The sequence below is a fragment of the Dryobates pubescens genome, chromosome Z (assembly GCF_014839835.1).
Source record: "Dryobates pubescens isolate bDryPub1 chromosome Z, bDryPub1.pri, whole genome shotgun sequence".
Classification (NCBI taxonomy): domain Eukaryota; kingdom Metazoa; phylum Chordata; class Aves; order Piciformes; family Picidae; genus Dryobates; species Dryobates pubescens.
The window spans coordinates 86,040,130-86,067,167 of record NC_071657.1 but is presented as its reverse complement, the minus strand read 5'-3'; the positions used below and the strand labels follow the sequence as shown (position 1 = coordinate 86,067,167).

The following is a 27,038-nucleotide window of genomic DNA, read 5'->3' as shown; positions in this document are numbered from 1 at the left end:
TCCTTACCACCTCAAAAAACCCCCACATCTTACTTAAAAGACAGGACATTTGGTTCATTGTTGTCAGAGGTACTTAGGAAGCAGCATTTGGACAATTACCTTGCCTAATTTTAAAGTGTCTCAAAAAATATCCAACAAGGTTTTGAATGAGGTACAAAAATGCTGAGAAAGTTTTTAACCAGCATTTCTGTCACATCAATGTTTTGCACTTTCTGCAACCTGCACCATTCCCCTACATAAGCTAATGAAGCTTTCAGATAAATTTCCATAGCTCAGAAGAGTCTTTCCAAAAAAAAAAACCAATGAAACTTAACTCTGTGTGAAAGAGGATTTCCTCCAGCAAGGCTGTGACATTTCAGTGAGCTGTCCCAGAGATTAAGGGTAATCACAAAGCTGCTGATCTTGACCCTGTTTTCAACAGCAAGCATATGGCAACCCTTCCTAAGCACAGCCCTTCCTGCTCACACTTCCTTCCAGGAGAGGACAAGGGAGTAAACACATGACAGATGTCTGTCAGGCACGAAAGGCGTTGCGGGCTGCAGTGAGGAGTGTTGTGTCATGTTGTTAACAGACCAGTGCAACTGCTTCAGCTACAGCCTCATTGGAATCAGTGTAGGGAGCACAACTGCAGCTAAGGACTGCTCCAACAAGGAATCCTCTGATACATTGACATCTCTGGATGCCAGATGCACTCTGGCTGGCCTAAGTATGCTTTTCCCACTTCTCTGCACATGCACTGAATGACTGAAGTGACCTTTCTGGTGAGGATACAGCAGCCTCCTTTTGTCCTGCAACACCAGAGGTTAATTAGAATTTTTTTTGCCCTGTTTACACTGGGCCAGGTATGCAACACAGGACTGGTAGCAAGAAAAAAGCAGTAGAAAGCTGGGGCTGAAGAGGAAGGTCCTCTGTGCGTATGTTGCACTGGCTTAGTATGAGAGATACAGTTCACTTCTGTTACTCTAAAGGTTTTGCGCTGAACGATCCTCACCGTCAGATTTCTGCTCTATTATTCCCTCAGGCTACACTCTTCCATTTGCCTGCTCATATTCTGATGCTCTTCATCTCTATCTCAGGTTCATCCTCCTTGTTTTCAGGTCTCTGTTGCTCTCTTTTCTTCTCCACATTTCTATTTTTCTTCTAGAGTTATCCCCTGTAAGTATACTCACAGAGCTGAACGAGGTTTTTTCCACTGAACTACCCCCAGCAAATACTTGTTTTGTGTTCCTTAGTGATGAAGGCAACAGGAAGAGTGTTGAGCCTCTTCTGAGACAGTTCATCTTTATTCTGACCTTGATAGCAACTTTCCATCTATTCTTTTTCTTTTATTTCCTTTGCATCAAACTCTTTACTTGCCTGAAGCTAAAGAAACAAAATATTATGTGAAGCAGTAACATCTCAGAGGCAATGCAAGCTGCAAAATCTGTTTGTCTGACTGCAGATGACAGATTTAGGAGACTGCCCGTCATCAGAAATGAAACAATGTGGTGGTATGACAGTGGATTATGAACAAAATGCTTTTTCTTCTCCTAAGTGCAGTGAATACAGTCAGCTTCCTGGAAAGGTTTTTGGGTGGGTGGGTTTGCTTTGGTTTGCTTTGGTTTGGTTTGTTTTGTTTCATTTTGGTTTGGTTTGGTTTGGTTTGGGGGGGGGAGGGGCAGGCTGTGGAACTATGCCCAGAAGGACAAGTAGGGTGGAGAACAAGAGGTCATGCTGTCATGCTGTAACCGAACTCCTTTAGTTCCATCAGGAAAGAAAGTCAGTGATTTTGGGGTGGTTTCATGAACTGCTAAGATCCAGTGTAGGCTTGTTCAAGGATGTTGAAAGTAGAGATGGAGAGGGGATCACACAATTATGGGGCAAACTCCAGTGAGCAAGTCTCAGGAAGGCAACGAGGCTCATGAGGGGCCTGCCTGGAGCACATGACCTATGAGGAGCATCTGAGGGAGCTGTGGATGTTCAGTCTGGAGAAGAGGAGGCTGAAGGGAGATCTCATCACTCTCCACAGCTGCCTGAAGGGAGATTGGTATGAGGAGGGGTCCAGCCTCTTCTCCTTTGTGGCAAGTGACAGAACTAGAGGAGTGGTCTCAGGCTGCACCAGGGGAGTTTTAGGCTGGATATTAGCAAATATTTCTTCACAGAGAGGGCTATCAAACATTGGCATGGTCTGCCCTGGCTCGCGGTACTCACCGCCCCTGGAGGTGTTTAAGCAGTGTGTGGACCTGGCACTTAGGGACATGGTTTAGTGTTGACCCTTCAGTGCAGGGTTGAGGGTTGGACTGGATATCTTTGAGATGTCTTCCAACCGGATGTTTCCTGTGATTCTGTGATCTCGTTTACATTTGAGATGGGACTTCCATGGGAAACTGTTCTAGTTTGCTTTGGCAGTTTCAGGCTATTGCCAGTCTTGCCCTTTTTGTTGTAACCATGACCATCACATTTAACCTGAATGGCATTTGGTAAAGAGTTAGCAAGCAGTGGCCATCCCTTCATCCTCCCACACATGACTATAATGCAGAAAATAATTCTTTCAGGATGCCTTCTGAAGCTCCATGGTATCAGCTCCTCAGGGAGGTCAGATGAGCTTCAGTAAATTAACAACGAACCACATTGCTTTTCTAATCACTGATTTTTCCACAGCAATTCCAAAGCACACAGTGAGTACAGGCAGTATTTCCACAGCTTAGACTTGCTCTAAGCACAGCCAAAAGTAATGTTCCACTTCCAGACCTTAGGGTCAACATTCTGCAGCAGGAGTTTAGCCAGAAATTGTAGTAGTGAGCAAGTCTTTAAAAAAGTAATAAAAAAAATAAATACATTTCCAAGCCTCTGCAGTAGTATTGGTTCTGTACTAGTCCCAGCAGCAAATAGAAATAACATGCTTCGGGTGAAAGTGATCTAGAAGCACACAGAGAAAACAAATCTGTTGAATAAGATGTATTTTAAGGAGATTGATCAGCAGAAACAAATGTTCACACAGAAGATCGTTTCAGTTATCCATCTCTGCTTCGGAATTGTTCCAGCTTCCAAACACTCCAAACCTAAAATATTTAGTATGTCCCAGTGAAGAAAAGTAAGAAAACCCCCACTCTCTTCAGATGTAAGAAAACCCTGATCATCATCTTTTTAAAAAGAGAAGGGATAAAGTATGAACAAAGCTCCTATGCTGGCAAAGAGAGAAGCTCTATTTTGAGAGCTCTTCCCAGCAGGGGAAGAGTCAATTCTACCCAGAGGAGACTGCTCTTGTAGGCTCTGGGTGCCAAGGACTAGTTCAAGCTGTCACACTTTGGCCACCTTCCTTAACATCCAGAGCCAAGCCCTGGGACGGAAATATTGGCTCATATGGGTACCCTGTTCAGGACTGGCATTCTTGGAGTACTCAGTGTGGGAGAAATGGAAGTGTAAGGATTTTGCTGACTATTTGGAACATTATTTTGATCATAGCCTTTTGCCCAGCAGAACATTACAGGCTTGACATAGTTTCTGTTGCTCAAACTGCAACAGACTCCTTTTAAGGTGATATTCACAGCCAAAGGCAGAGGCCTGAATACAATGACCTGGGATACCATTTCTAGTTCCTATGCTCCCATGAGACCTAAGGTTTCAGTGGTGTATTAGACACATTGCATAGCAGGCATTCACATGCACATGTATATGTATGTGTTCATTTCTTTCTGGCTTTGGATCTTAGCCAATTGGTTATAAGGAATTAAAAATTAATACTTCAAAACAAGTCAGAATTTTCCATTATTTACAATGCAATAGCATTTAATACATGGAAGACAATTGCCAAATCTGTAGGCACGTACTCCTATGCTCTTTAAAAATATGGAGCAAGGTATCAGGCAGGCAAATTCATTATCAGGTAACAGAATTAGAAAATTTATACTGTTCTATTTTGCTTAACAAGCTATTTTACATCAGCTTTGTTTTATGCAAACTTACAGAAATATTGCTGAGTCACTGAAGATTAAATGGCACAAGAAAAGAGCTGTCAACTTGCTTTACTTGCTTCTCATCGTCTTGCTTCCATTGTGAAAGGGATGTATTGTTTCAGAAGGAAGGAGCCAGGCAGTCTAGAGAACAAAGGCTCCTAATTGTTCAGGAGAACTTTGTTACTTTTCTAATTGGTCTTCAAAGTCACGGGCTTGCAGTGCTTACACTGCAAGGACTGAACACGTTCGACACAGCCTGGTCTAGACCAGGCTTCATACTACTTGGGGTGTTGGTGAAGAATAGAGCACCTTTAAACTAAATGTGAGAAACAAAGCATCACTTTCTAGAATCATTTAATATTGAATGAAGAATAACAATCCAATGTCGCAACATAACAGACAGTCCTTTGTGTTGCTTCTCCTGCCGTCAAACGGAGAGAAATTTTTTTCTAAACCTTTTGGCTGATACTGACCAATGCCTGGGGTTCAGATCTTTCCAGCAGAGCTACAACATCTTGTCCTGATTGCTGTGCAATCATTGTTGCACATGGATTTCATAGCAAGTCAAAAACTGTAAAGTTTGAAACAAATACCAGTACTTTACTGCAGAATAAAAAAAGGAATAATGATTCTTAGCTCTCAGTCTTTGGAAATAAGGAGGAATGGGAGTCTGCTCATATCTACATCTACATATCTACATATCTCATATCTACATCTATTCATATCCATGAAGCAGTTTTGCTCATTTTTCAGAGTTATCTCTCTGGAGTGTCTAAGAATTTTTTTCACCTCTAAGCCATATTACTGGCAGGAGTACACATCAACATACTCCTAAAAACCCCATACAGACTGCTTCTACTGCTTAACATACCTACATCTGGTCTGTAGGAATTAAGGCCCCTAATAACACTCCTTAAGCACACTTTGTTATTCCCAGTAGCATCTGGGGCCCAAATGACCTGAGATTCTGGTGGTAACAACTGTTGACCTCTCTTACTGTGCCACAGCAAGGCCATGAAAAGCTCTGTGTAGCAGTTTTGTCAGGCTTTTTTACTGGAAGCCCAAACTGCAATGGGGGAAGCTTGGAGTTTTCTCTGTGTGTGTGTGTGTGCGCATGTGTGTTTGCCTGACACACTGCATTATGATAACAGACCTTGGATGAGGTACTATGCTGACCTGTAAGAGGAGCTGAAATGTTACATTTGCATAACTTCTCTGTTTATAGCAAGCACCAGGCTTGCCTCCTCTTTGCACATTCCAGAATGATCTGCAATCCCATCAGGATCCCTTGATTTCTTGGACTTTTGCTGGAAGATGAGCCAGGGCTGGGAGATAATCTATGCATGGCAGGAAACATTGACAGTATGCCTAGAGGTGTAACTGCATTAGGGAGCCTAAATCAGGTGAACAGCAATAGTTAACAGTAGCAGCACAAATAATTCAGGCTAGGAAACCAAATGCACACTGCTGCACCTCAGCAGGCTCATAGAGACTGTGTGAATAGCTGCTGCAGCACTTTTATTGCTATAAACAAGATCAAAAGCATCTGTGCCTTCCAGTGCTCCACTCTTAACTCAGGTGACACTGTAGACATAACTACACTGTAGACATTGCTATATAACTAGAAACATACTCACTCCAGTTTTTCAGAACATTATCCATCTGGTGATACTTTGTGAATGATACCAGAGTGGCATTACTTTAAGAGCATTACCTGCACATCACAATTCTTAATTCACTAGAATTCTTCAATGTCAGCTACTAAGTAGCGTGTCTTGAATCCCAAAGGCAGCCAATTCCACAGGCAGCTACCTTTGGGTTTACTGTGCCCAAAAGAGCTGAGCTGTCTTTTGGAACTGACACACACATTTTATACACTCATCATCATTTGCTGCTGTGTGATTTTGTGTTTGGAACACCGATAGAATTGCATGCTAATATATAAAGAGGAGTTTGGTTCCTCCTAAAACAGAAGTAATTTATAATTGTGAATAGTAAGGAGAAATAATTGTTTATATTAAACCTTTGCTCACATGTTTAGTTTCTGTTGAGGAGCAAGGACTTATGCAATTGCTCTGCCTTGCTGCATATGTCCAAATAAGCTCAAAATACAACTTAATAACAATCACTAATGCATATATTAATCCCACACCTCTCCACACGCAGCACTTTCCCTGCTGTGCCTAAACTCAGCCCAGGAAAAAGCTTAGAAGAAAGGAAGAGCACCCTTACCTGCCACACTGGCTCTGTGTGCTTTCCTGACTTAGCACTGCTCTTGTAGCTGAACTGGGAGGTTGCCTTCTTCAGGTTGCAGACGGCCACATTGCCATCATAGAGGCCCACTGCTATGAGGTAGGGGTGGTCATTATGGAAGTCTAGGCACATGATGCCACTGTCACTGCTGAAGACATACTCTGGGAAGGAGGGGTTCTTCATGGTGTAGAGCAGGAGCATGCCCCCTCCTTGCTTCATGAAGTCATCTAAACAAAGACAAGTTTTGCTGTTAAATCTGTTTGAAAGATACTCTGCTATTGGGATATATGGGTTAGGCACTCACCTGTGCCTAAAACTAACCCAAATGCAAAGTAATGTGGGAAAGACATCAGTCGCAGAACCAAATAGTCACGCTTGCATGCCTGTATCTGAACATCCTTTCCCTCATTGATATGTCATCCCCAGGACATGGCTTCAATCTGCTTAAGCAGAAAAGATACTGTTCTGGCAGTATTTTTTCTAGGAGAGAGACTTGAGAAATCTTGGAGGGAAATGCAGACAAAAAGGAATCTTGTGGACATCTCTCTCTTTAGGTTAGGATTTCACTAACTTTGCACAGATGCAGGCTGAACCAAGGATAGCAATGTTTCAATTTTTGTATTGTCCATATTTGACACTACAGCCTCTACTTCTTCTTTGAAGAAAAGCATTCCACTGAAGAATCTGTAAAGCATCATATCCACTGTCACTACACATAACTGTACAATGCACAAGTCACTACATCTTTATTTCCTGCTTATGTCCAACATCTACTTGCTTGGCACAGAACCTTTTTTCCCAAGACTTCCCATTTTCTATTGACTTTCAACTTTCCTTTGAGCTGCCTGAAATTCATTCAGGAGCTTCCTGCTTCTCATTCTCAAAAGGACCATCTTTCTTTTGAGTGTTTTATCATGTCCTGACTATGTCTGCAATTCTCAGATTTTTTTGCTTGTCTGAAAAAAACACAATTTCTGAATTCTTTTGAACTGGAAGAAAAGCTGTTGATGTAGATAAGCTCTTCAGAAACAAAGAAGGAGCTTTCCTAATATATAAAAACAATGCTTTCTCTGAGAGTATGCTAGGCATCTCTCCAAGCACTTTTTCTTAGTGTCAAATGCCCTTGGGCACATAGTCATATGGGAAACAAATTTACTGCTTTCTGTGCATCAGATACCTACTATATGTCCTATTTCCAGAACAATCCTCTCCTTTGAAAGTTCTTCCTATGTCTCTTAACATTTTGACCAGACTCCAGGATAAGGACTTGGTGACAACACTAACTTCAGGGACTTCTCCTTGGAAGCAAGCTGATCCCAAATCAGCATGCAGGTGCATACATTGCTTACCTAAAATTTTTCAGAGTCACACAGAAAATATTCAAAGGACCAGTAAAGAAACACACATCAACATAACTGTTAGTGACGTTTTGTATTTGAATTGTGGAAGTATTTTATTTTATAGGTCTTTCTCTACTCTGGGGCCAGGCAGGGTAAATGGCTTCCTTATTTTGCAAAAAAGATGAGTTTCAAATACAAGCATTACTTTAAATATATCTGAACCTCAGTAATATTGTTAAGAGGGTTTTTTTTCTGGAAGAGGGGGAAGCTGATTCCTAGAATTCTACCTGAAAAGGAAGTGAATTTGCTTTCCTCATCAGAGACTTGCTCTGTCCCTTTGAATTCACGGAATTGTCTTTGTTCTTAGCCAAGTAATGTCAGTGACCTGGTATTAAGTTGACATCCAGTCCCTCTCTTCAGGCAAAAACACTTGGGAAGGCTGTGGAAATGACCTACCAGTACTGACTCACAGCACAATTGACTATGAACTGAAATTGCTTAGACAGCCTTTGAATCTGATCAATTTCATGCTCTTATTTTTCCTGGTGTGTGCAGGCTGGCCAGGTGTATTTCCAAAATGTCTGTGTGCACATTCATCTGTTGGCACTGTGTTTAAGGGCCTCAGGAAACTGCCCCCCATGCCTCCTGCACAGAGCAGAGAAGACACCACTTCAGAGGATAATTCATCCACCAAAGATCTGAAATGGGTTTTGGATGTGCTTCTCTCTCCACTGATCTGGCAGTATCATAGGCCAGCCACATTCCCTAATTAGAGACGATAGAGCAGGCCTTCTGTGGGAAGAAGAGACAGCAGAGTGAAACACAGGGTTTATTTTGCAGAACAAGACACCCAAGTTCAGGTCTACAAGCAGCTGGCTGGCTGTGCAGTGAGTCTAAGCTCCTGCTCTTATCAGTATGGGCTAACCAGTGCACTTTGCTGAGAGTAGAAAATTCACTTTAAAGAAGGTGAAAGGGTAAAAAGGAGGACCCTGGAAATTACCAACCTGTCAGCCTCATTTCTGTGCCTGGGAAGATCATGGAACAGATCCTCATGGATGCTATACTAGAGCACACGGAAGACAGGGAGGTGATTCAAGACGCCCAGCATGATTTCACCAAGGGTAAGTCCTGCCTCACCAAACTAGTGGATTTCTATGATGGTGTAACTACACCAGTGGACAGGGGACGACCAACAGATGTCATCTATCTGGACTTCTGTAAAGCCTTTGAGACAGTTCCCCGCAACACCCTTCTCTCTAACCTGGAAAGATATGGATTTGATGGGTGGACCACCCAGTGGATAGGGAATTGGTTGAATGATTGCATCCAAAGGGTAGTGATCAACAGCTCAGTGTCCAGATGGAGATGGGTGATAAGTGCAGTCTCTCAGGGATCCTGGGACATGTGCTGTTCAATATCTTCATCAATGATATAGACAGTGAGATTGAGTACACCTTCAGCAATTTTGCAGATGATACCTAGATGAGTGGTGCAGCTGATAAGACTGAAGGACAGGATGCCATCCAGAGAGAGACCTAAACAGGCTGGAGAAGTGGGTTTAGGAGAATTGCATGTGGTTCAATAAGGCAAAGTGCAAGGTTCTGCACCTAGGTCAGGGCAATCCTAGATATCAGTACAGCATGGGGATGATGAAGTTGAGAGCAGCAGTGAAGAAAGGAACTTAAAGGTGCTGGTGGATGAGAAGCTTGTCATGAGCCAGCAGTATGCACTTGCAGCCCAGAAGGCAAACTGCATCTTAGGCTGCATCAAAAGAAGTGTGGCCACTAGGTCAAGAGAGCTGATTTTGCCCCTCTACTTTGGAGAGACTTCTGGAGTACTGTGTCCATATCTGGGGACCCCAACACATGAGAGACATAGACCTGCTGGATCAGGTCCAGAGGAAAGCCACAAAGATAATCAGAGGGCTGGAGAACCTCTCCTATGAAGACAGGCTGAAAGAAGTGGGGCTGTTCAGCCTGGAGAAGAGATGGGTCTGAGGAGACCTTTTAACTGCATTCCAATATCTGAAGGGGACCTACAGAAAGGATAGGGAAGAGCTGTTTTGAAGGGCGTGTAGCAATAGGACAAGGGGCAATGGTTTTAAACTGGAGCGGGGCAGATTTAGACTGGACATAAGGAAGAAGTTCTTTACAATGACACTGATAAAATACCTACACATATAGCCCAGGGACCTGGTTGAAGCCTTGCTCCTGGAAACATTCAAGATCAGACTTGATGTGGCCCTAGGCAGCCTTATCTAGTGGAGGTGTCCCTGATCACTGCAGGCAAGTTGGATGAGATGGACTTTTAGGGTCCCTTCTAACCCAATGCAATATGTGAATCTATGAAAGGTCCTTATATTAGGTCTGCTGATTTACTTTCTGGGTTCCACTGACTGTAATGGCCAGCCTGCTACTGAGTGTTAAACCCCTCTTAAATGAGAAGCTGAATCCTACTCATGTCTTCTTTATGTTATGAAATGTTGCAGATGTTGGTTAAACCTTAGATGTGTGAATACTGCGCATTAGTCTGGATAACACGATTTCTAAAATACAGCCTATTTCTGATGAAAGGTAAAGAGGAGAATAACCCACAACTGACAATGAAGCATGGCACATAAATCCTAGTAAAACAAAAACCTTCTGTGAGCAGGCCTATGAATCTGTTCCAATGAAGGATGATTCCCACCCTAAACTATGACATAATAACATGTTCTTTAATAAATGAAAAAAAGAAAGAAAACAGGGCTTAAAGTTCCAGAAAGGCAGGAACAGCACATACCCACAGTAGCATATCTTTGGTACAGCTTTGAAGCATGGCCTTTTCAAGAAAAAGGTTTGTGTTTTTCAGAAAAACAAAACCAACCAACCAAACACACACACAAAACAACCCACCACCAAAACCCGGCAAAGCACTGCAGTGTGCCCCAAATCCTGTGTAGATGATTTCTCAGGGTGCATGCAGTTCACTGAAGCACTGTTAGGAGACTGCAGAGCACACAGCAAAACAGAGAGTACAGACCCAAGAGCTGACAATAGCTGCACCAATGCTGGAGGTGAAAGCAGCAGCTCCAGATCTGAGACAGCTACTCAGCACTGCATGGGTACACACCAGCATGCACTGGGAGAGCAGAGGATCTGCCCCACACAGACCCACAAAATGCAAACTGGCTCTTTTTTCTGAGATACAAAAGGGTCAAAGGTACTGGATATATCAGACAGGTATTCTAACAATCAGTGCCAGCAGGAGGTGTTATGCTTTATAGGAGGATACAGGGCAGCACATGAAGAGGAGAGTGTTGCTGTAACGAGGAAAAGCTGCATGTTATGGGGATCCACAGTGCTCACCTGAGTGGAGGCTAAATTTCAGACTCTGACACATAACAAGTGTATGTGGGAAGACAAGTTCTGCTAACGAAAGATGCAGATAGCATGATTAATGGTCTCAGACTAGAGAATTAAGCCTGTGAACATCACATGCAATCAAAATAGTTTCAAACCAGCCATTACTGTTGTCTAAAATATTAATCAGCATTTGCATTTAGAGCTGAAAAGATTCCAGCCAAACCCTTTACAGAAAAATACCAATTTAGTGGTAACAAAGTGACTAAGAATTTCATTGTGGCATCACCAAATAGTTTATGCAAAAGATAAATCCAAAAACCATCTAAAGCATTCTTTCTGATGAATGTGTCTGTTTTAACAGAATTTCAATGCATAATTTTCCTTAGCTGAATTTTAAACAATTGCAAATGTTCGATACCAGATCAAAATACTGTGTTTGCTAGAGAGAACATTTTTTAATGCATATCCATCCTTTTTGGTTCACTAAGAAACCCATAAGATATGCTTGGTTTTCCTCCTTTCCCTCCAAAATGCTTAGTGACTGAATCAGTACACTCAATTAAACAGTATCTTCAAGTTAGAAACCACAATGCTTGGGCTAAGTGCTGCGCTCTCGTGATAAATCTCAGTGTGGAGACCCCACCATGGCCAAGAGTCGAAGCAGATATTTTTACAACGCAACTGCTACAGTTTCTTGTGTGATAGGGTAAAATTACCTTCTCTTTGGAGGTTTTAAAACCCCAAACACCACAGCCTTACATCCTAGATCCTCTGATGCTTGGGATTCTGCAAATCAAGTTCACCAGCTATCTTGCTGATACGGCTTGGACCAAGAAATGACCATGCTAGAAGAAACCACTGCTGCTTAAAACCTGTCCTTTCTCTTCTGACAGTCCATCTGAAAACTGAAGCTAGCTGGAGAATCAGGGTTGTGAACAGCTGCTTGTTTTTGAGCATCACAGCTGCACAAGCACATCCACTCTCTACTCCTAGATATGCCCACACCTTGATGACCTTGCTGCCTGAGGCTCTATCATATAGGCTTGAATTTCTGAGAAGGCACAGGAAGGCGCTGGCTATCCTTTACACTTGGTTAGACAATCTCCTGTGGGGAGAAGAGATCAATTTCAAAGACAAATATTTTGGTAGCCAAATGAATGGCTCAGCTGTTTATTTGCCTTTCAGATACTTAAAGTGTAGAGGACAAAAAAGGTTATCTGCAACTTACCCAAGCAAATTATTACTGTTATCCAAGTCTACAAAACCCTGAGCACAGCCTAAAAATTTGCCTGTGATACAGCCTGTATTGTACAGACAGATGACTGAGCAAGTCACAAATTACTGAATTCTCAATATTGGGTGGTTTTGTTTTTTTTTCTATCAGTGCGCAAAACCTGTGCAGCATGGCACTGAGCACTGGCTAATCTAATCCACTGTGAAACATGCTGGGTGAGTTTGTGCCGCTTCAGCAAGACTCTCTCCTGACTTTTTCTCAATAGCTCTGCAGACTCCACACTTTGCTGCGGTCACAGAATGGGTCTGCTGTAAGAAAAGAAAATGGCTGGCTTTGAGCCTAGCTGTATGCCAGTAGTTCAGAAAAATCAGGAAACAGCAAATCTTTCTGAGGAACTCTGAGTCTGGGCGTGTGTTGAGTGTGTTTTCAAAGGCTCTTGAGGAGTAACAATAGCAACTAGAAGTTTTGCAGCACTTTGGAGTGCTTTAAGCCTGCATTCACAACACTGCTTTTAACAGCCAAGGGAATGAGAAGGGGCAGTGGAGGAGACTGCAAAAAGCAAACTAGAAGAACAGGGAGCACAACTGAGCCTTCACAAGGCTCTGCTCAGTGAGGCCACATCCTAGCATCCATGAGAATTTAAATGAAACACTGATGCCATTCTTGTTCCTGTTCCCTAAAATGCCCAGAAGACTCAAGAACACTTTTGTGTTGATATAGGCCCTGGTCACCATGGCTCCAGCTCTGACCCATGCTGTGGGCAGGGAAAAGACTAACACTGAACTTTCAAAACAGTCCCTTCCCAGAAAAGAAAATATTTTGAGAATTCATTACTTTGTCGCTCAGGGCCAGAAAGTCTGGCCTCCTCTCTTTCACAGCTCTCAGATGTTACTGGTAGACCCTGTTCTGAGCCAAACAACTTGGTTTTGGCTGGTACATGCACACTTCATTTGAAGATCTCTAAAGACAAAGAAGCCACTGTTTCATTTTGCAGTTTTTTTCAATGTTGAATCACTTTGATTAGAAAGCTGCACCTAATTCCTTATTTGACTTCACTGGCTTTGCACTGTTAATTCTTAGTATGCCTATCTTGGCATTGGAATGTAGGACTGCTTTATATCTGCTCCTTCCTTTTCATTAAGATAATTCAAAACTCAATGATAGTAATTTTTCAGCATACTTTCGATGACCCTCACAGCCTGGAATAAACAAAACCAAAACAAAACAAAAGCCAAAAGAACACCATAAACCATTTATTTTCACTATCACTGCACAGAGTCCTGCTCAGAAAAAAAAAAAAGAAAATCCCTGTGAACCAACACAATGTTTACCCCGCTAATCAAAGGTGCTGCCTTCACAGCTCTGAAAAGAAAGCTGCTTTTCAACAGACATGGAGAACAGTAGAATATTAAGAAATTTTCCACAGATATGTGGAGGATGTCACATAGCTAGGACTTAATGCCAGGGCCAGATAAAATTCACTTGCAGGCCAAATTTCAAATCGATACTGTTCTCCCTACACCTTTAGGACATCTTCTCTAGTTACTGATCAAACTTAGGGTTCTTCACAGAACTGTCTACACTTTTTCTGCATGTTTTAAAAAATGTTGGCTTCAGAAGAAAACATAATATTCCAATATTAGTCTCACTAATGTTTAAATCATATCTGTGTTGCCACTCAGGACACTCTGTATTCCAGGATCACATTCAGCTGCCTTGCAAAATGTCACGCAGGGAACTCAAATTTATTGCTTGTCCACAAAAGCCTTTTTCTTTCCATTTCCCCCCACCCCAATGCCTTCCAAACCACAGCACTATTCCTTGTTTAGAGAGGTATAATGTCATATTTGGCTACATTAAAATGCATTTGGTTTGAATAATTCCATCTTAACACAAGATTAATCACACGGTAAGACATCCCTTTCCCCAGCATGATTTACAACTCCACCTGCCTTTTCATCAGTCACACATTTCATCTGATGCAAGTTTATATTTCCATTCAGAGGAGCAATGAAAACAAAGCCCAGCTCCAGGGCTACCACAGATCCTGACAGCACCCCTTCTGAGACACTGTCTCAGATGATAACTCCACTGAAATTTGTTTTCTGACACTTGCCAATGGAAGTTCCACTCCTCTGTGGAGCCCACTTCTGCTGGGCTGAACTCAGTGAGTAAGAGCGCTTCCTACCACAGGGAAATACCTACCCTCCAGTTAGCAGTGTTCACACTGGAAGATCTGCAAGCTCTGAGCAAGCCCATCAGTGCAGTGGAAGAAAATTGTAGATCCCTTGGATATAGGCTGATTGAGATGTTTGAATGCCAGATTTAATGTTCTGCTTGACACCTTTCTCCAGCTGCTGCACTAATTCCTGGTACTTCTGATCAAATTAATGTTATTAGCTGGGGTTCTGTTTAGGAAGCACAGAATTTGCAGTTTGGATAGGAGAGGGAAAAGACCAAAATTGCCAATTATTTTTTTTTTTAACATTTTAGAAAAGACAAAATTGACAGGTGACAAGGCAACCGATAATGTATGTATGTCCTGAGGTCATGTTGCAGTCCTAATAACTCCTGTGAGCTTCACACATGTCAGAGGCAAGACAGACACCTCAGAAGCATGAATGGATAGGTACAAACAGCCTTTAAGAAAACAGGCTGTCGGGTATATTTGTGTTTCATTCTAAAATACATTCTGCAAAGTAATACAAGAGAGATTATAGTCAACTGGGCCAGCAGAAATGAGAAGTTTAGAAAGTGCCTGGAACAATGCACTGTTTGTCAGTGCAAGCAAGAGCAGAGGCTCAGAAGCATAAAAGAGCAGGGGAGATCAGGATGATAAGATGCAGGGACTTCCTGAAAACGACACGATCTGGCTCATGGCTCACCTCTCCCTGGGCTCACATAAAGGCAAGCAGGTGAGCACCTCAAAAAGAGAAGGCATGTATGAGTTTGCAATGCTCTATGTAAACCCAGAGTTTTCTCATTCTGATCAGATAGGGGTTTTCATGACAGATTTAGGAGGCACATTTTTCTCTTTAAATAAGATATTTATAAGGGCTTGGTTTTACAACATAAACAGTAATTGTGCAACTGCCCACACATTATGAATGCTAACTTTCCCTGTGAAGATACTCAAATAAAATGGATAAAGAGTCCATGTCTTTATCTTACACAATAATAGTATACAACTAGCGAACCGGGACATTTGTATTCCAGACCCTGCTGTGCCAAGATCAGCTGCTGTGTTTTCAGCCCTTTCTTCCTACTTCTCACAGCACTTTTGAGGATACACTTAAGAGAAGTGGAAGGAAATGGGTGACTTCTGAGGACTACAAAAGTTTTGTATTTCAGTAACATCAAAAGCAACACTCCTGTTGTTTTCAGGAATGCATTTACGTCTTTACCTTCAGCTAGACAGACTAACAATCTCACATAATTTGCTCCCATAGCTCCTCAGAAACCAAGGCGTGGAGGATACTTCCCAATTCCAGCAGCCACGGAGGAGCACTCTGGAGCTGAGAAACTGCAGAAGTGCTAATCCTACCTATATGCACCTGGCAGTAGTTAGCACAACCAGATGAACTCTTGCACTTGCCTTCTTTTGTACCAGCAGCTTAAGCTGCAATCTGGATAGTGTTTCACCAACATACCCGAGGCTCTGCTTCCTCTATTCTCATTCTAAAAAACTGATGTGCTTACATTTGCAACCAACTAAATATTTAAGAGTGCCACCAAGTGGACAAGTAGGTAGCTTCCAGGAGGCACAAATCATTTAGAAATCCTCAGGACCATGGGGATGGTAACAAATGGGCATCTATAAATGTCCTGCCTTTGGATAATCACACCAGCCTGCTGTTGCTGCAAATAAGCCAGGCTGCCAGTATCTCAGTACTGACCTGAAGAGCTCTGAGGGGAATGCACACACTGCAGGAAATGCCTATGTGTTTCATAATTCAAGGACAGGAACATTAGAATTTTATGAAGGTGATGTAGCCTCTTGAAAGTAGACAGATGCCTGTTGAGATGGACATGTGTAGGACAGACTGTGGAGAAGTCAATTAGAAATGATTCTGCAGCTCAGAGAACTTTTTTGAAGACATTTGGCAGAAGACCTAAATTTGAGGAGCAAAGAAGCAGCAGAGTTACACACACAACCTGCAGTCAGTTTTGCACAGGCATGTACTTCAAGAACAATGAATATTGAGAGCAATCATTGCAGCTCAAACACCTGCTCCTACCCTGTCTGTAGCAGTGGTTAACATCAAATGCTTAGGAAAGCGTGTAAAGGCAGAGCATAAAATCAGTAATATTTCTTCTAGAACACTGTCTAGGCTGATAGTAATTTGTGGTTAAGTATCTCCTAGGTTCCCAGTGGCCCTCTTCCCGTGCCCTTGCACAGCCACCTACTAATCATTACATCTGGACAGTATCTATCAGCATTCCTACTTGTATAAGGCTCAAATATACACCAGATATTTAGTTCTTCTCACAGTAATTTGCTCTTTTTGGCTTGTTCTTATTTTTAGTACATGAAATATTGTGCATCTCAAGCAGATATGTGAAGTATGTAATTGGTCATTAGTATAAGTGGTTTTTGAGAGCTACTAAAAGTAGATTTCAGAGGAAAAAAATTAGTTTAAAAAAGAAAAAACAGAAGTATTTTTTGTATTTGTTAGTCTCAAATAACGCCAGTTCACAATGTCTATGGGAACAAGCAACAGCCTTCAGTCCTTTGATGAGATAACAAATGCAGAAGAAAAAAGACAGTTATGGTACAAAGAGAAAGGATCCTTCAGACTGAAATTTCCAAGCAGCACCTAGCTGTTACGAGGGAATGGCATTGGTCCAAACCAGTCACATAAAACACCAAGCATTTGTACAAAGCATTGGCCACCTGAGCCAAGGTGGTGAAAAGAGTGGACTTGGGTACCTCCCACATACATGAAGGGGTTGCAGTGGGTCCTGGTCAAGGCAAAGCTAAGCTACCTGTGACTGTGAACACAGCAAAACACTCAGCCACTTCAGAAAGCAAACACCACATTACAAATGTGAATAGTAGCTCTCGGTGTTTTGCTGAACACCTGCCTGCCCATGGGAACTGGTTGATGAGTTAACTGTTTTACTTTGCTTCTGTGCACACTTTTATTGTTACCTGTTCAACAGTCTTTGTGTCAACTCATGAATTTTCTCACTTTCACCCTTCTGATTCTCTCCCCCATCTCAATGGGATGCAGGCAGGGGTAGTGGGGGACCAGCTGGGTCATGCTGCTGGCTGGGTTTAAACCATGACACTTGCTATGAAGATCACTCACAGTGTTGGAAAGCATTCCATCAGGCACCATTTGGTGGAGGATCAGAAGAATGCCAATGAACCTCAGTCAGCTCACTTATACTTGACATGGATATCTCAGTGGTGAGAAAGAATTAGCAATAGCTCTTGAAGCAATACCTGCTGGCTCTCTTTTCTTGCAGATGAGACTCTTCCTAAAAATAATCACTCAGTAAAATTTAGCAATGATATAAATCCAGTGTGATAATATTAATAAATTAAGGATGCCTAGGTTACCTAGTCTTGTACACAGTAAACCTCAAGTTCTTCACAAAGGAAAGTTGTATTCTCATTATCTTATAGCCAGGAAAACAGAACTCTGGAGGAGCTGCTGAAGACACAACTCAAAGCTAGTTATGTGATTCACCAGATTCCTCCCTAATACAGAGATTTAAGCATGCCTGAATAATTTTATTCTATGTTTTCTAGTTGACTTCAAGTCACTTTAAGACACAGTGTCTTAAAACTTAGATCTATCCTCTCCCACACATACTACAGCAGTGATTTATTTGAGAACAAAACATGCAGCACTCAGAATAATTAAAAATCCCCAAGCAAATAAACAATGCACATACCCCCCAAATCTCTAAAGAAAAAAATCCCTCCAAAAAACCCAACAGCACACACACAAACAACAAAAAACCCACCACAAGTGAAAAACCACATGCCACAAAACATGCAGAGTTTTTTAATACTGCTGTGGTTTTTAAAACAAATATTCAGAATTTTTAAAGTATATTAATGTGAATGTGAAGCAGTCTATAATATGAAGTACCAGAGGGCAGGATACAGATATTACTGGGTATATTCTGACAGTCTGACAACCTAAGCATGAAGTGAAGAACTGAAAACTGTGACTGAGATCCCTAAGTGGGGATCAACAGAAAAGGGATGTTACAATGAAGAACGTGTGGGCTTGTTTTGAAGCAGTAAGAAAACAAAGGTAACCTAAAAAGAGTTTGTCTGTTGCACACGTTCCAACTCTACAGAAAACATTAAATTGGATTTCCTTCTGGTTTTTACTGATCTGCTCTGTTGAAAAATGATCCTCACTCATCTCCAGAACAAAAGAGAGAAAAGTATTTGAAAAAAAAAAAGTCTTTAATGGGCCCTTATAAAACTTCTTTTTACTACTATGCCCTAAGAATAATGATGAGCTATTTAACTGCAGGAGCTTACAAAGTATCATACGTATTGCTAGAATTAATGATGGAATGAGCCCGACACAGATTTATAAATTCTAAGCTCAAAAGAGATCATGGTGATGAATAAATCCTGTATTCATTCTTATGCTTGATCACTTTCACCATTAAAATTTTAATCTATTTCCATCTTTTTGAGATATCTGAATTCTACTTGCAATTGCTAGATTCTGTCCAAGATGGAAAAAAGATAAAAAGTCCTCTTCTGTAAGACACCTCCTTCCAGTACCCAACAAAGCAGTCAAACCCCTACTTAAATGTCTCCTTAACAAGCTAAGGTGATCTGTTTAATTACTATTTAAGTCATTGTGGTTTAAGCCCACCATGTGACAAAAAAAAAATCCACCACACGCTCACTCTCTCACTGCTGCCACCTTTCTGGTAGAATGGGGAGGAGAAAACACAACAAAAGACTCAGGCTGAGACAAATGACAGCGAAGGCTCACTCACCACTTAAGAATGTGGGCAAAAGACACACAAGACTTGGGGAAACAAAATCAATTTGAACAAAACCTCTACCAATTCACCAGCTGAATTGGACCAGGGCAGTGATGAATGCAAAAAGATCTGAAAAACATCTCTCTACCTCTCACTTCTTCCCAGGCTCAGATTTGCTACCTCCTCCCCACTAGCAGTGCATGGGGCAGGGTATGGGGGTTGTGGTCAGTCCCAGCCCATAACAAGCTTGTGGCTGCTGCTGCTTCTTCCTCTTCAGGGGAAAAACTCCTCACAGTGCTCCCCTGAGACAACATGGCATGCCTCCCACAGGAGACAGTCCTCCACAAACCTCTTCGATACCATCTCTCTTGCAGGCTGTAATTCCTGCAACAATAGACTGCTCCGGTGTGGGCCTCCCTCAGAATCATGGACTTCTTCAAAACCAAAACCCTACCCCAGCATGGAGTCCTCCTCAGGCTGCAGATAGAATTCTGCTCCACCATTCTGTCTAAGGACTGCAAGGGTTCAGCCTGCCATCTCAGCAAGAGTTAAAGGGGATGGCTGTTCTGGCATTCCTCCTCCCCTCCATCTCACTGACCTCGATGTCCACATGGTAGCATCTCTCTTCTGTTCCACTCCTCTCCCAAAACAAAGGAACTTGCCCAACAGGTTTTCCCCTGTTAAATATGTTATTTTAGAAGTGCTGGTTGGCTTGGCTTTGGCCAGAGGCAGGTCTGACTTGGAGCTGGGAGAGCTTCTTGAAGCTTCTTACAAGGAGCTGTAACACAAACCCAACAATCACACTATGGCTCTTCTCTCAACATTTTTTGGCGTTAACAACTGAATTGTTAACAGCTGGATACAACATTCCAGCAAATGTCTCCCCAGCTTCATACACAGAAATAGCAACTCAGAAATGGCACCTCCTCCCTTCTGCTGCTCTAGATGCATACAGCATACCATGACAGACCTCTTTAGATACAATTCCACAACTGCTTTTTCAGATTTAGCTAGCAGTTTTCTTCCTAAGAGTGTACATTAGGACAGGAGAGTAAGAAAATGTTAGAAAAAAGTTCTATACAGAAAGAGTGATTGCACATTGGAATGGGCTGCCTGGGGAGGTGGTGGAGTCGCCATCACTGGAGGTTTTTAGGAGAAGACTTGATGGGGTACTTGGTGCTGTGGGTTAGTTGCTTGGGCGGTGTTGGATTGGTTGATGGGTTGGACGCGATGATCTTGAAGGTCTCTTCCAACCTGGTTTATTCTATGTATTCTATGTATTCTATGTATTTTCAAGTCCAGCTTCATGACTGACATAAAATAATCTAACCATGGGGTGCTATTAAAAGAGGTAATCTTTTCCTCTGACATTTTTTTCTTCCTTCCTCTGTGTTCTAAGCCCAGGGAACCTGTGTTTGCTGATCTGGCTGAAAAATAAATCAGTTTAAGTGGCACTGTTGTCTTCGGGTACTAATGGTGATACCGCATGCATGTAACACTCAATCTACACAAATAGTAGTTCTCAAAAGAAATCCAAGGAGGACTCTGAAGCTGCCCAGTGACCCACCTTTCTGACTGTTCACTAGCCAGCAAAGAGAGACAGCTGATTTAGCAAGCTTCCTGTTCTTTGTGGGAGCAGGGGATGACTGGGACAAGTTAGGGGCTCTCCAAGGCAGTATCATGTTTTGATGGCAGAAGCTTGGTGAGGCAGTGGTCCAGGCTGAATAACCTCTCAGGGGAAAAAAAAGTGCCTCTAGAATCACTGCCTCTCCATAGACATTGCTGGAACCTCTATTCTGTGTCTAGGACTGCCCTGCAGGATCTCAGATGAATGTAGCTCTGGATACATGCTGTCTTCTGTGAGTCCTTTGGCTTGGATTTTTTATCACTATGAGTGGAAGAAAAATTTCCTAATACTAGCTGGGAAGATACAGACAGCCAGGGCAGAAAGGGACTTAAACACCTGTGAGAGACTAAAATCTTGTCTCTTCTGATGTGACTCAACAAAGATAAAACCCCCTTTGCTGCTTGCCTGCACTACAGCTGGCCTGACAACAATGGACCAAGGCCACAGCCATCGATACCTTCGGCAATATGCATACAAGATCATCTCCACCCATCAGGACCATTCTTGGATACAAATTACCTTGTGATTGTATCATGATAACAAAGGATAATGATTGCTCACTGGACTGCAGCTGTCCTGGAAATGGGCAGAGGCAAATCGACCTAAAAACTGTACAAAAGACTTGAGCAACTACTGGCTTGGGAGAAGGAAAACACAGAAGAAAAACACAGGAGAAAAACACAGGAGAAGGACAATGCCGCTGAGAAGGAAAACACAAGAGAAGGAAAAGCCAGGGACAGTGCTGCTCTGAAGAAAAATGGAGAGAATACCAGGAGAGGAAAAATGACAGAGACATCATCATGGAGCCTGGAAGAAGCAGACCAAGAGGAACTCTCTCTCCATGTCCTAAGTTCCACCTGCTGCAACTCATGGAGCTGAAGTGGCTGCCCAGAGGACATCTCTTCTGCAGCACCCTTCCCCTACAGATCCAACATCTCCTGCAGCACCTTTCCTCCACAGACTCAAACTGTCTTGGGAGGTGAGGGGTGTGGTAATATAATTCCTCTCCTCTTCACTCTCTCTCTTGTCTCTCTCTCTCTCTCCCCTTCTGATCCATCCACTTTATTTGTGCAATAAATAGTCTAGCTGTTGATATTTTGGCCTAATTTGTGCCTCTAATTTCATAACATGGGAATATTCAAAAGAACTCTCTTTCCCTCTCCAGACCGAGACAACATCACAGCTATGGAAACTATTTAAGTAAATAAAACATGGAAGACAAGATTCTGCCCCCTCTGCAATCCCAGGTCACCATGGAGAAGCTGTTGCACTCATTTGCTCTGACGTCAGCCTAAACAACAAACAAACAACTACACCACCAGGATGGAAGGCAAAGGCAACTAGAAATTAGCTCTGCTGCAAAAAGTGTCTTACAGGTCACCCAACTCATAAGTATTTCTACTTTAATCTTTCCTGCAAGTTGGATCTTTTCATGGTTTTATTTTTTTAACAGCTAGCTGCTGTAGCTGGAGCAGAAAGGGCTTCAAGCCAACACCAAAAAGCTGACCTCTCATGTTGGGAGAAGGGAGAGAAGACAGCATAGAGAGAAGACAGCAAGAAAGGCAAGCTCCTGTGCTCCTGAGCACTGCTTCGATCTCTTAAGCTCTCCAATAAGATTTGCTCACCAGGATCAGTTTAGACAAATTATTAAAACCAGCTGATGAATGAAAGCAACATGTAGCAACAGGCTACAGTGCTTGGCAGGACTAGTGCTGTTCTCATTTCTGTGCTTTCATATCAGTTCTTCCTCCACAAAGCATCTAATCAGCCAATGCTACAGAGCAGAAAATTAATGGTTTCCTTCAGAGAGAAGCCTCATGATGCCAGAGAGCACTGTGTGATTGTTTGTAAATATTTGATTAGAAAAGGCCAGTAAAATTGGTGTGAAACCATGAAAGAATTACTGCTATGCCACCATCCAGTAGGGATATTTAAAGTACAGTGAAGATGCCAGACAACATTAACACATGGTACTACACCAAGTGTCTTCACCATTGACTCTGCCCATACAAAGCTAGAATTGTAGAACCATAAAATGCTAGGAACTGGAAGGGTTCTCCCAGAGATCATCAAGTCCAAAGCCCCTGCAAAGCAGAACCACCAAGGGGAGATCACACAGAAATGCATCCAGGTGGATTTTTAAGAGCTCTGGAGAAGGAGAATCCAACACCTCTCTGAGCAATTCCCACAGATCAGTCTGTAAGCAGTTGATTGACAACAGCTGATATAGTTTCCAGGCGATGTGTTCATCATTCTGCACACAAAGGGGGGTCTTGGAGCATGCTGTCAATCCTCTCTTTGCCAGGCAAAACAGAGGACAGGGTTTGTGATGGGAATGAGCCCTGCCTTGATAATGTGTCTTTTGAAAATCTTCCATCAAAGAGCAAAGCAAATGACCAGCCATTCAAGTTTCACTTTGGATGTCTTCACACAACAGAACCCTATTTTGGGTAACTGCTCCCTTGCAGGAGTCTCTATTCAACTAGAAGGACATTAGTAGGGCAGTCTGTAATGAACTTCTAGGTCCACCGTGTGCACATCCATACAAGGCATTAAATGGGTTCTGCTGCCAGAAGGCAGCATGACCACAGGAAAGGAGACTCTCCTCCAGGAAGGACAGGTACATTGCTTGCCCACCTGGCTGAGCCCACCTGGCTGTACTGGGAAATTCTCCATTTGGTTTTGCAGCCCAAGCTGTGTTCCTTCACCTCTGAATTTCAGGTTTGGAGATGTCAACTCTCTGTCAAGGTGCCCTCTTGCAGTTTTTTCTCCAGCAAGTGAGTGAGACAATTCCAGGACAAGCTGTTTAAGAGGAGATAAGAGCCCACATCCTCTTGAGCTTTGTGGTGGGCTGAAACTACCCCCAACTCAACTGAGAGAATTACACCTCAAAATAAATTTGCCAGACTAGCTCAGTGGGATGGAAGCAAATGAAACTATATTTACAGGCAAAACTACAATCTAGAACTATGAAATGCAATGAATATGTACAAAATATAATACATTTACATGTATTTACAATTTATAAACAACACAAGAACTCCCCTGGGCAAAACCAGGGGACTACCAATAGCTCCTCCCTCTTCCTCCCCCCAGGACAAGGGAAAGAGTAAGAGAAAAAAAGCAGAGAGTAGCTTGTTAGCACTTAGCCACAACAAAAGAAATGCAGGGTCAGAAAGCCAGCAAAAGGTACCAGCTAGTATCTGCTAGAGCAAAGAGCTGAGAAAGAGAAAAATGTTAGTTTATACAACTAACTTTATGTTAGTTATCAGACCCCTGGGATGATTTAGATCTTATTATTAGGGGTGAAACCAGCAGCCCAGCTGAAGTGCATGTACACTAATGCAGAGTATGGGTAACAAACATGAGGAGCTGGCAGCCTTGTTACAGCAGGAAAGTTATGATGTAGGTGCCATCACAGAGATGTGGTGGGATGACTCACATGACTGGAGCACCATAACTGATAGCTCTTCAGGAGAGACAGGCAAGGGAGAAGGGGTGGAGGGATGGCCCTGTAGATCAGGGAGGCTCTAGATGCCATGGAACTAGAGATCAAGGATGAACAACTTGAATGCCTGAGGGTGAGAATTAGAGGGAAGGCCAACAAGGCTGACATCCTGGTTGGAGTCTGTTATAGACCACCCAACCAGGATGAAGAGGTTGATGAATTATTTTATAGGCAGCTAGAGGCTGTCTCAAGATCACCAGACCTTGTACTTATGGGCAATTTTATCCTGCCTGATATCTGCTGGGAATGTAACATAGCAGAGAGGAGGCAATCTAGAAGGTTCTTGGAGGGTATGGAGGATAGCTTCTTAGCCTGGAGAAGAGGAGGCTCAGGGGTGACCTTATTACTCTCTACAACTACCTGAAGGGAGGTTGTAGACAGACGGATGTTGGTCTCTTCTCCCAGGCGGCCAGTACCAGAACAAGAGGACACAGTCTCAGGCTGCGCCAGGGAAGGTTCAGGCTAGATGTTAGGAAAAAGTTCTATACAGAGAGAGTGATTGCCCATTGGAATGGGCTGCCTGGGGAGGTGGTGGAGTCGCCATCATTGGAGGTTTTCAGGAGAAGAGTTGATGGGGTGCTTGGTGTCGTGGGTTAGTTGTTTGGGTGGTGTTGGATTGGTTGATGGGTTGGACGCAATGATCTTGAAGGTCTCTTCCAACCTGGTGTATTCTATGTATTCTATGTATTCTATGTATTATCCCAGCTGCTGTGTGAGCCTACCAAGGGTAAGGCTTTGCTTGACCTTCTTTCTACAAGCAGAGAAGGGCTGGTGGGAGATGTGGTGGTTGGAGGCTGCCTGGGGTCCAGTGACCATGAAATAATTGAGTTTTCAATATGCAGTCAAGCTAAGAGGGGCAGCAACAAAACCTCCACTTGGGACTTCAGGTTACTCAAGGAACTAACTCAGAAGGTACCTTGGGAAACAGCCCTTAAAAACAAAGGGGTCCAGGAGGGCTGGACCTACTTCAAGAATGAACTCTTGAAGGCTCAGGAACAGGCTGTGCCAATGTGCCGGAAGATGAGCTGCCAGGGCAGATGGCCAGCCTGGATGGGCAGTGAACCTCTGAGTGAATTAAGGGGAAAAAAGAGGGTGTATCATCTTTGGAAGGAAGGAGAGGTAACCCATGAAATGTTTAAGGATATTGCTAGGTCATGTAGGAAAAGAATTAGAGAGGCAAAAGCCCATTCAGAGCTTAGACTGGCCTCTGCTGTGAAGGACAACAAAAAATCCTTCTACAAATATATTAACAGCAAGAGGAGGGACAAGGACAACCTCCACTCCTTAGTGGACATGGAGGGGAATATAGCAACACAAGATGAGGAAAAGGCAGAGGTACTTAACACCTTATTTGCCTCAATTTTTAATAGCAGGACAGATTGTCTTCCAGACAACTGGCCTCCTGAGCTGGCAGATGGAGACAGTGACCAGTATAGATCTCCTGTAATCCAGGAGGTTGGACAGCAGCACTCTGTGATGGGTTAGGAACTGGCTGGAGGGCTGAGCCCAGAGAGTGGTGGTGAATGGTGCCACATCCAGCTGGCAGCCAGTCACTAGTGGTGTCCCCCAGGGATCAGTGCTGGGCCCCATCCTGTTCAATATCTTTCTTCATGATCTGGATGAGGAGATTGAGTCCATCATCAGTAAATTTGCAGGTGACACCAAGCTGGGGGCAGGTGTTGATCTGTTGGAATGTAGGAGAGCTCTGCAGAGGGACCTCAACAGGCTGGAGAGATGGGCAGAGTCCAAGGGCATGAGATTGAACACATCCAAGTGCCAGGTTCTACACATTGGCCACAACAACCCCATGCAGTGCTACAGGCTGGGGTCAGAGTAGCTGGAGAGCAGCCAGGCAGAAAGTGACCTGGGGGTACTGGTTGATGGTAGGCTGAACATGAGCCTGCAGTGTGCCCAGGTGGCCAAGAAGGCCAATAGCATCCTGGCCTGTATGAGGACTACTGTGGCCAGCAGGAGCAGGGAGGTCATTGTGCCCCTGTACTCAGCATTGCCTAGGCTGTTAGGAAGAAGTTCTTCACAGAAGGATTGATTTGCCATTGGAATGGGCTGCCCAGAGAGGTGGTGGAGCCACCATCACTGGAAGTTTTTAAGAAGAGACTGGGTGAAGCACTTGGTGCCATGGTTTAGTTGATTAGCTGGTGTTGGGTGATAGGTTGGACTTGATGATCTCAAAGATCTTTTCAACCTGTTTAATTCTATTCTATTCTATTCTATTCTATTCTATTCTATTCTATCCTATCCTATCCTATCCTATTCCCTTTACATCCACCACTTTCTACTCAAGAGTTGTGGATAATTTCCTAGATGTCAACCTAGAACTGTCACAAGCTTTAAGCCACTAGTCTTAAAATTGCCACAAGTTTGTCCTAAGCCATTAGGCAGAATTAATCCTGTATTGATATAGAGAAATGATTCCTGGAGGCCCACTCCAGCCTCATTTTAGATCATACTTTACTTTATACTTCAACTTTTGTATGAAGCCAGCACTTCAATAGCCAATAGTCACACCGATAGTCACACCTTCAGACATCACTAAATACCTTACCAGTGGAAAAAAGTGGCCTAATTTTGATCCTGTTTATGTGAACAGAAATCAGATATAATTCCATAGCCAGACACACTGGCAAATCTAGTAATGAAATCAGAATATGGCCTAGCAGTATTTTAGATGTTGCCTGATTGTCTTCTGCTATGCAAAACAGAAAACACCAGCAATCTTTCATTATCCAATTGTCTTGGTCATTACACATGGTTTCCAGAATTCCTGCTCTGCAGCTGTTTGCCCAAACTAACAATATTTTCATTTCCCA

At 42.9% G+C, this 27,038-nt stretch overlaps 1 protein-coding gene across 1 annotated transcript in view; it reads right to left on the bottom strand.

Moving 5' to 3' along the window:
- The window catches only part of DNAI1 (dynein axonemal intermediate chain 1), a 184,575-nt gene that overhangs the window by 97,211 nt on the left and 60,326 nt on the right, over positions 1 to 27,038 (bottom strand). Inside the window, exon 13 of the mRNA XM_054177810.1 lies at positions 6,168 to 6,415. Coding sequence (XP_054033785.1) covers positions 6,168 to 6,415 — 248 coding nt within the window. The remainder of the gene's footprint in view (positions 1 to 6,167; positions 6,416 to 27,038) is intronic.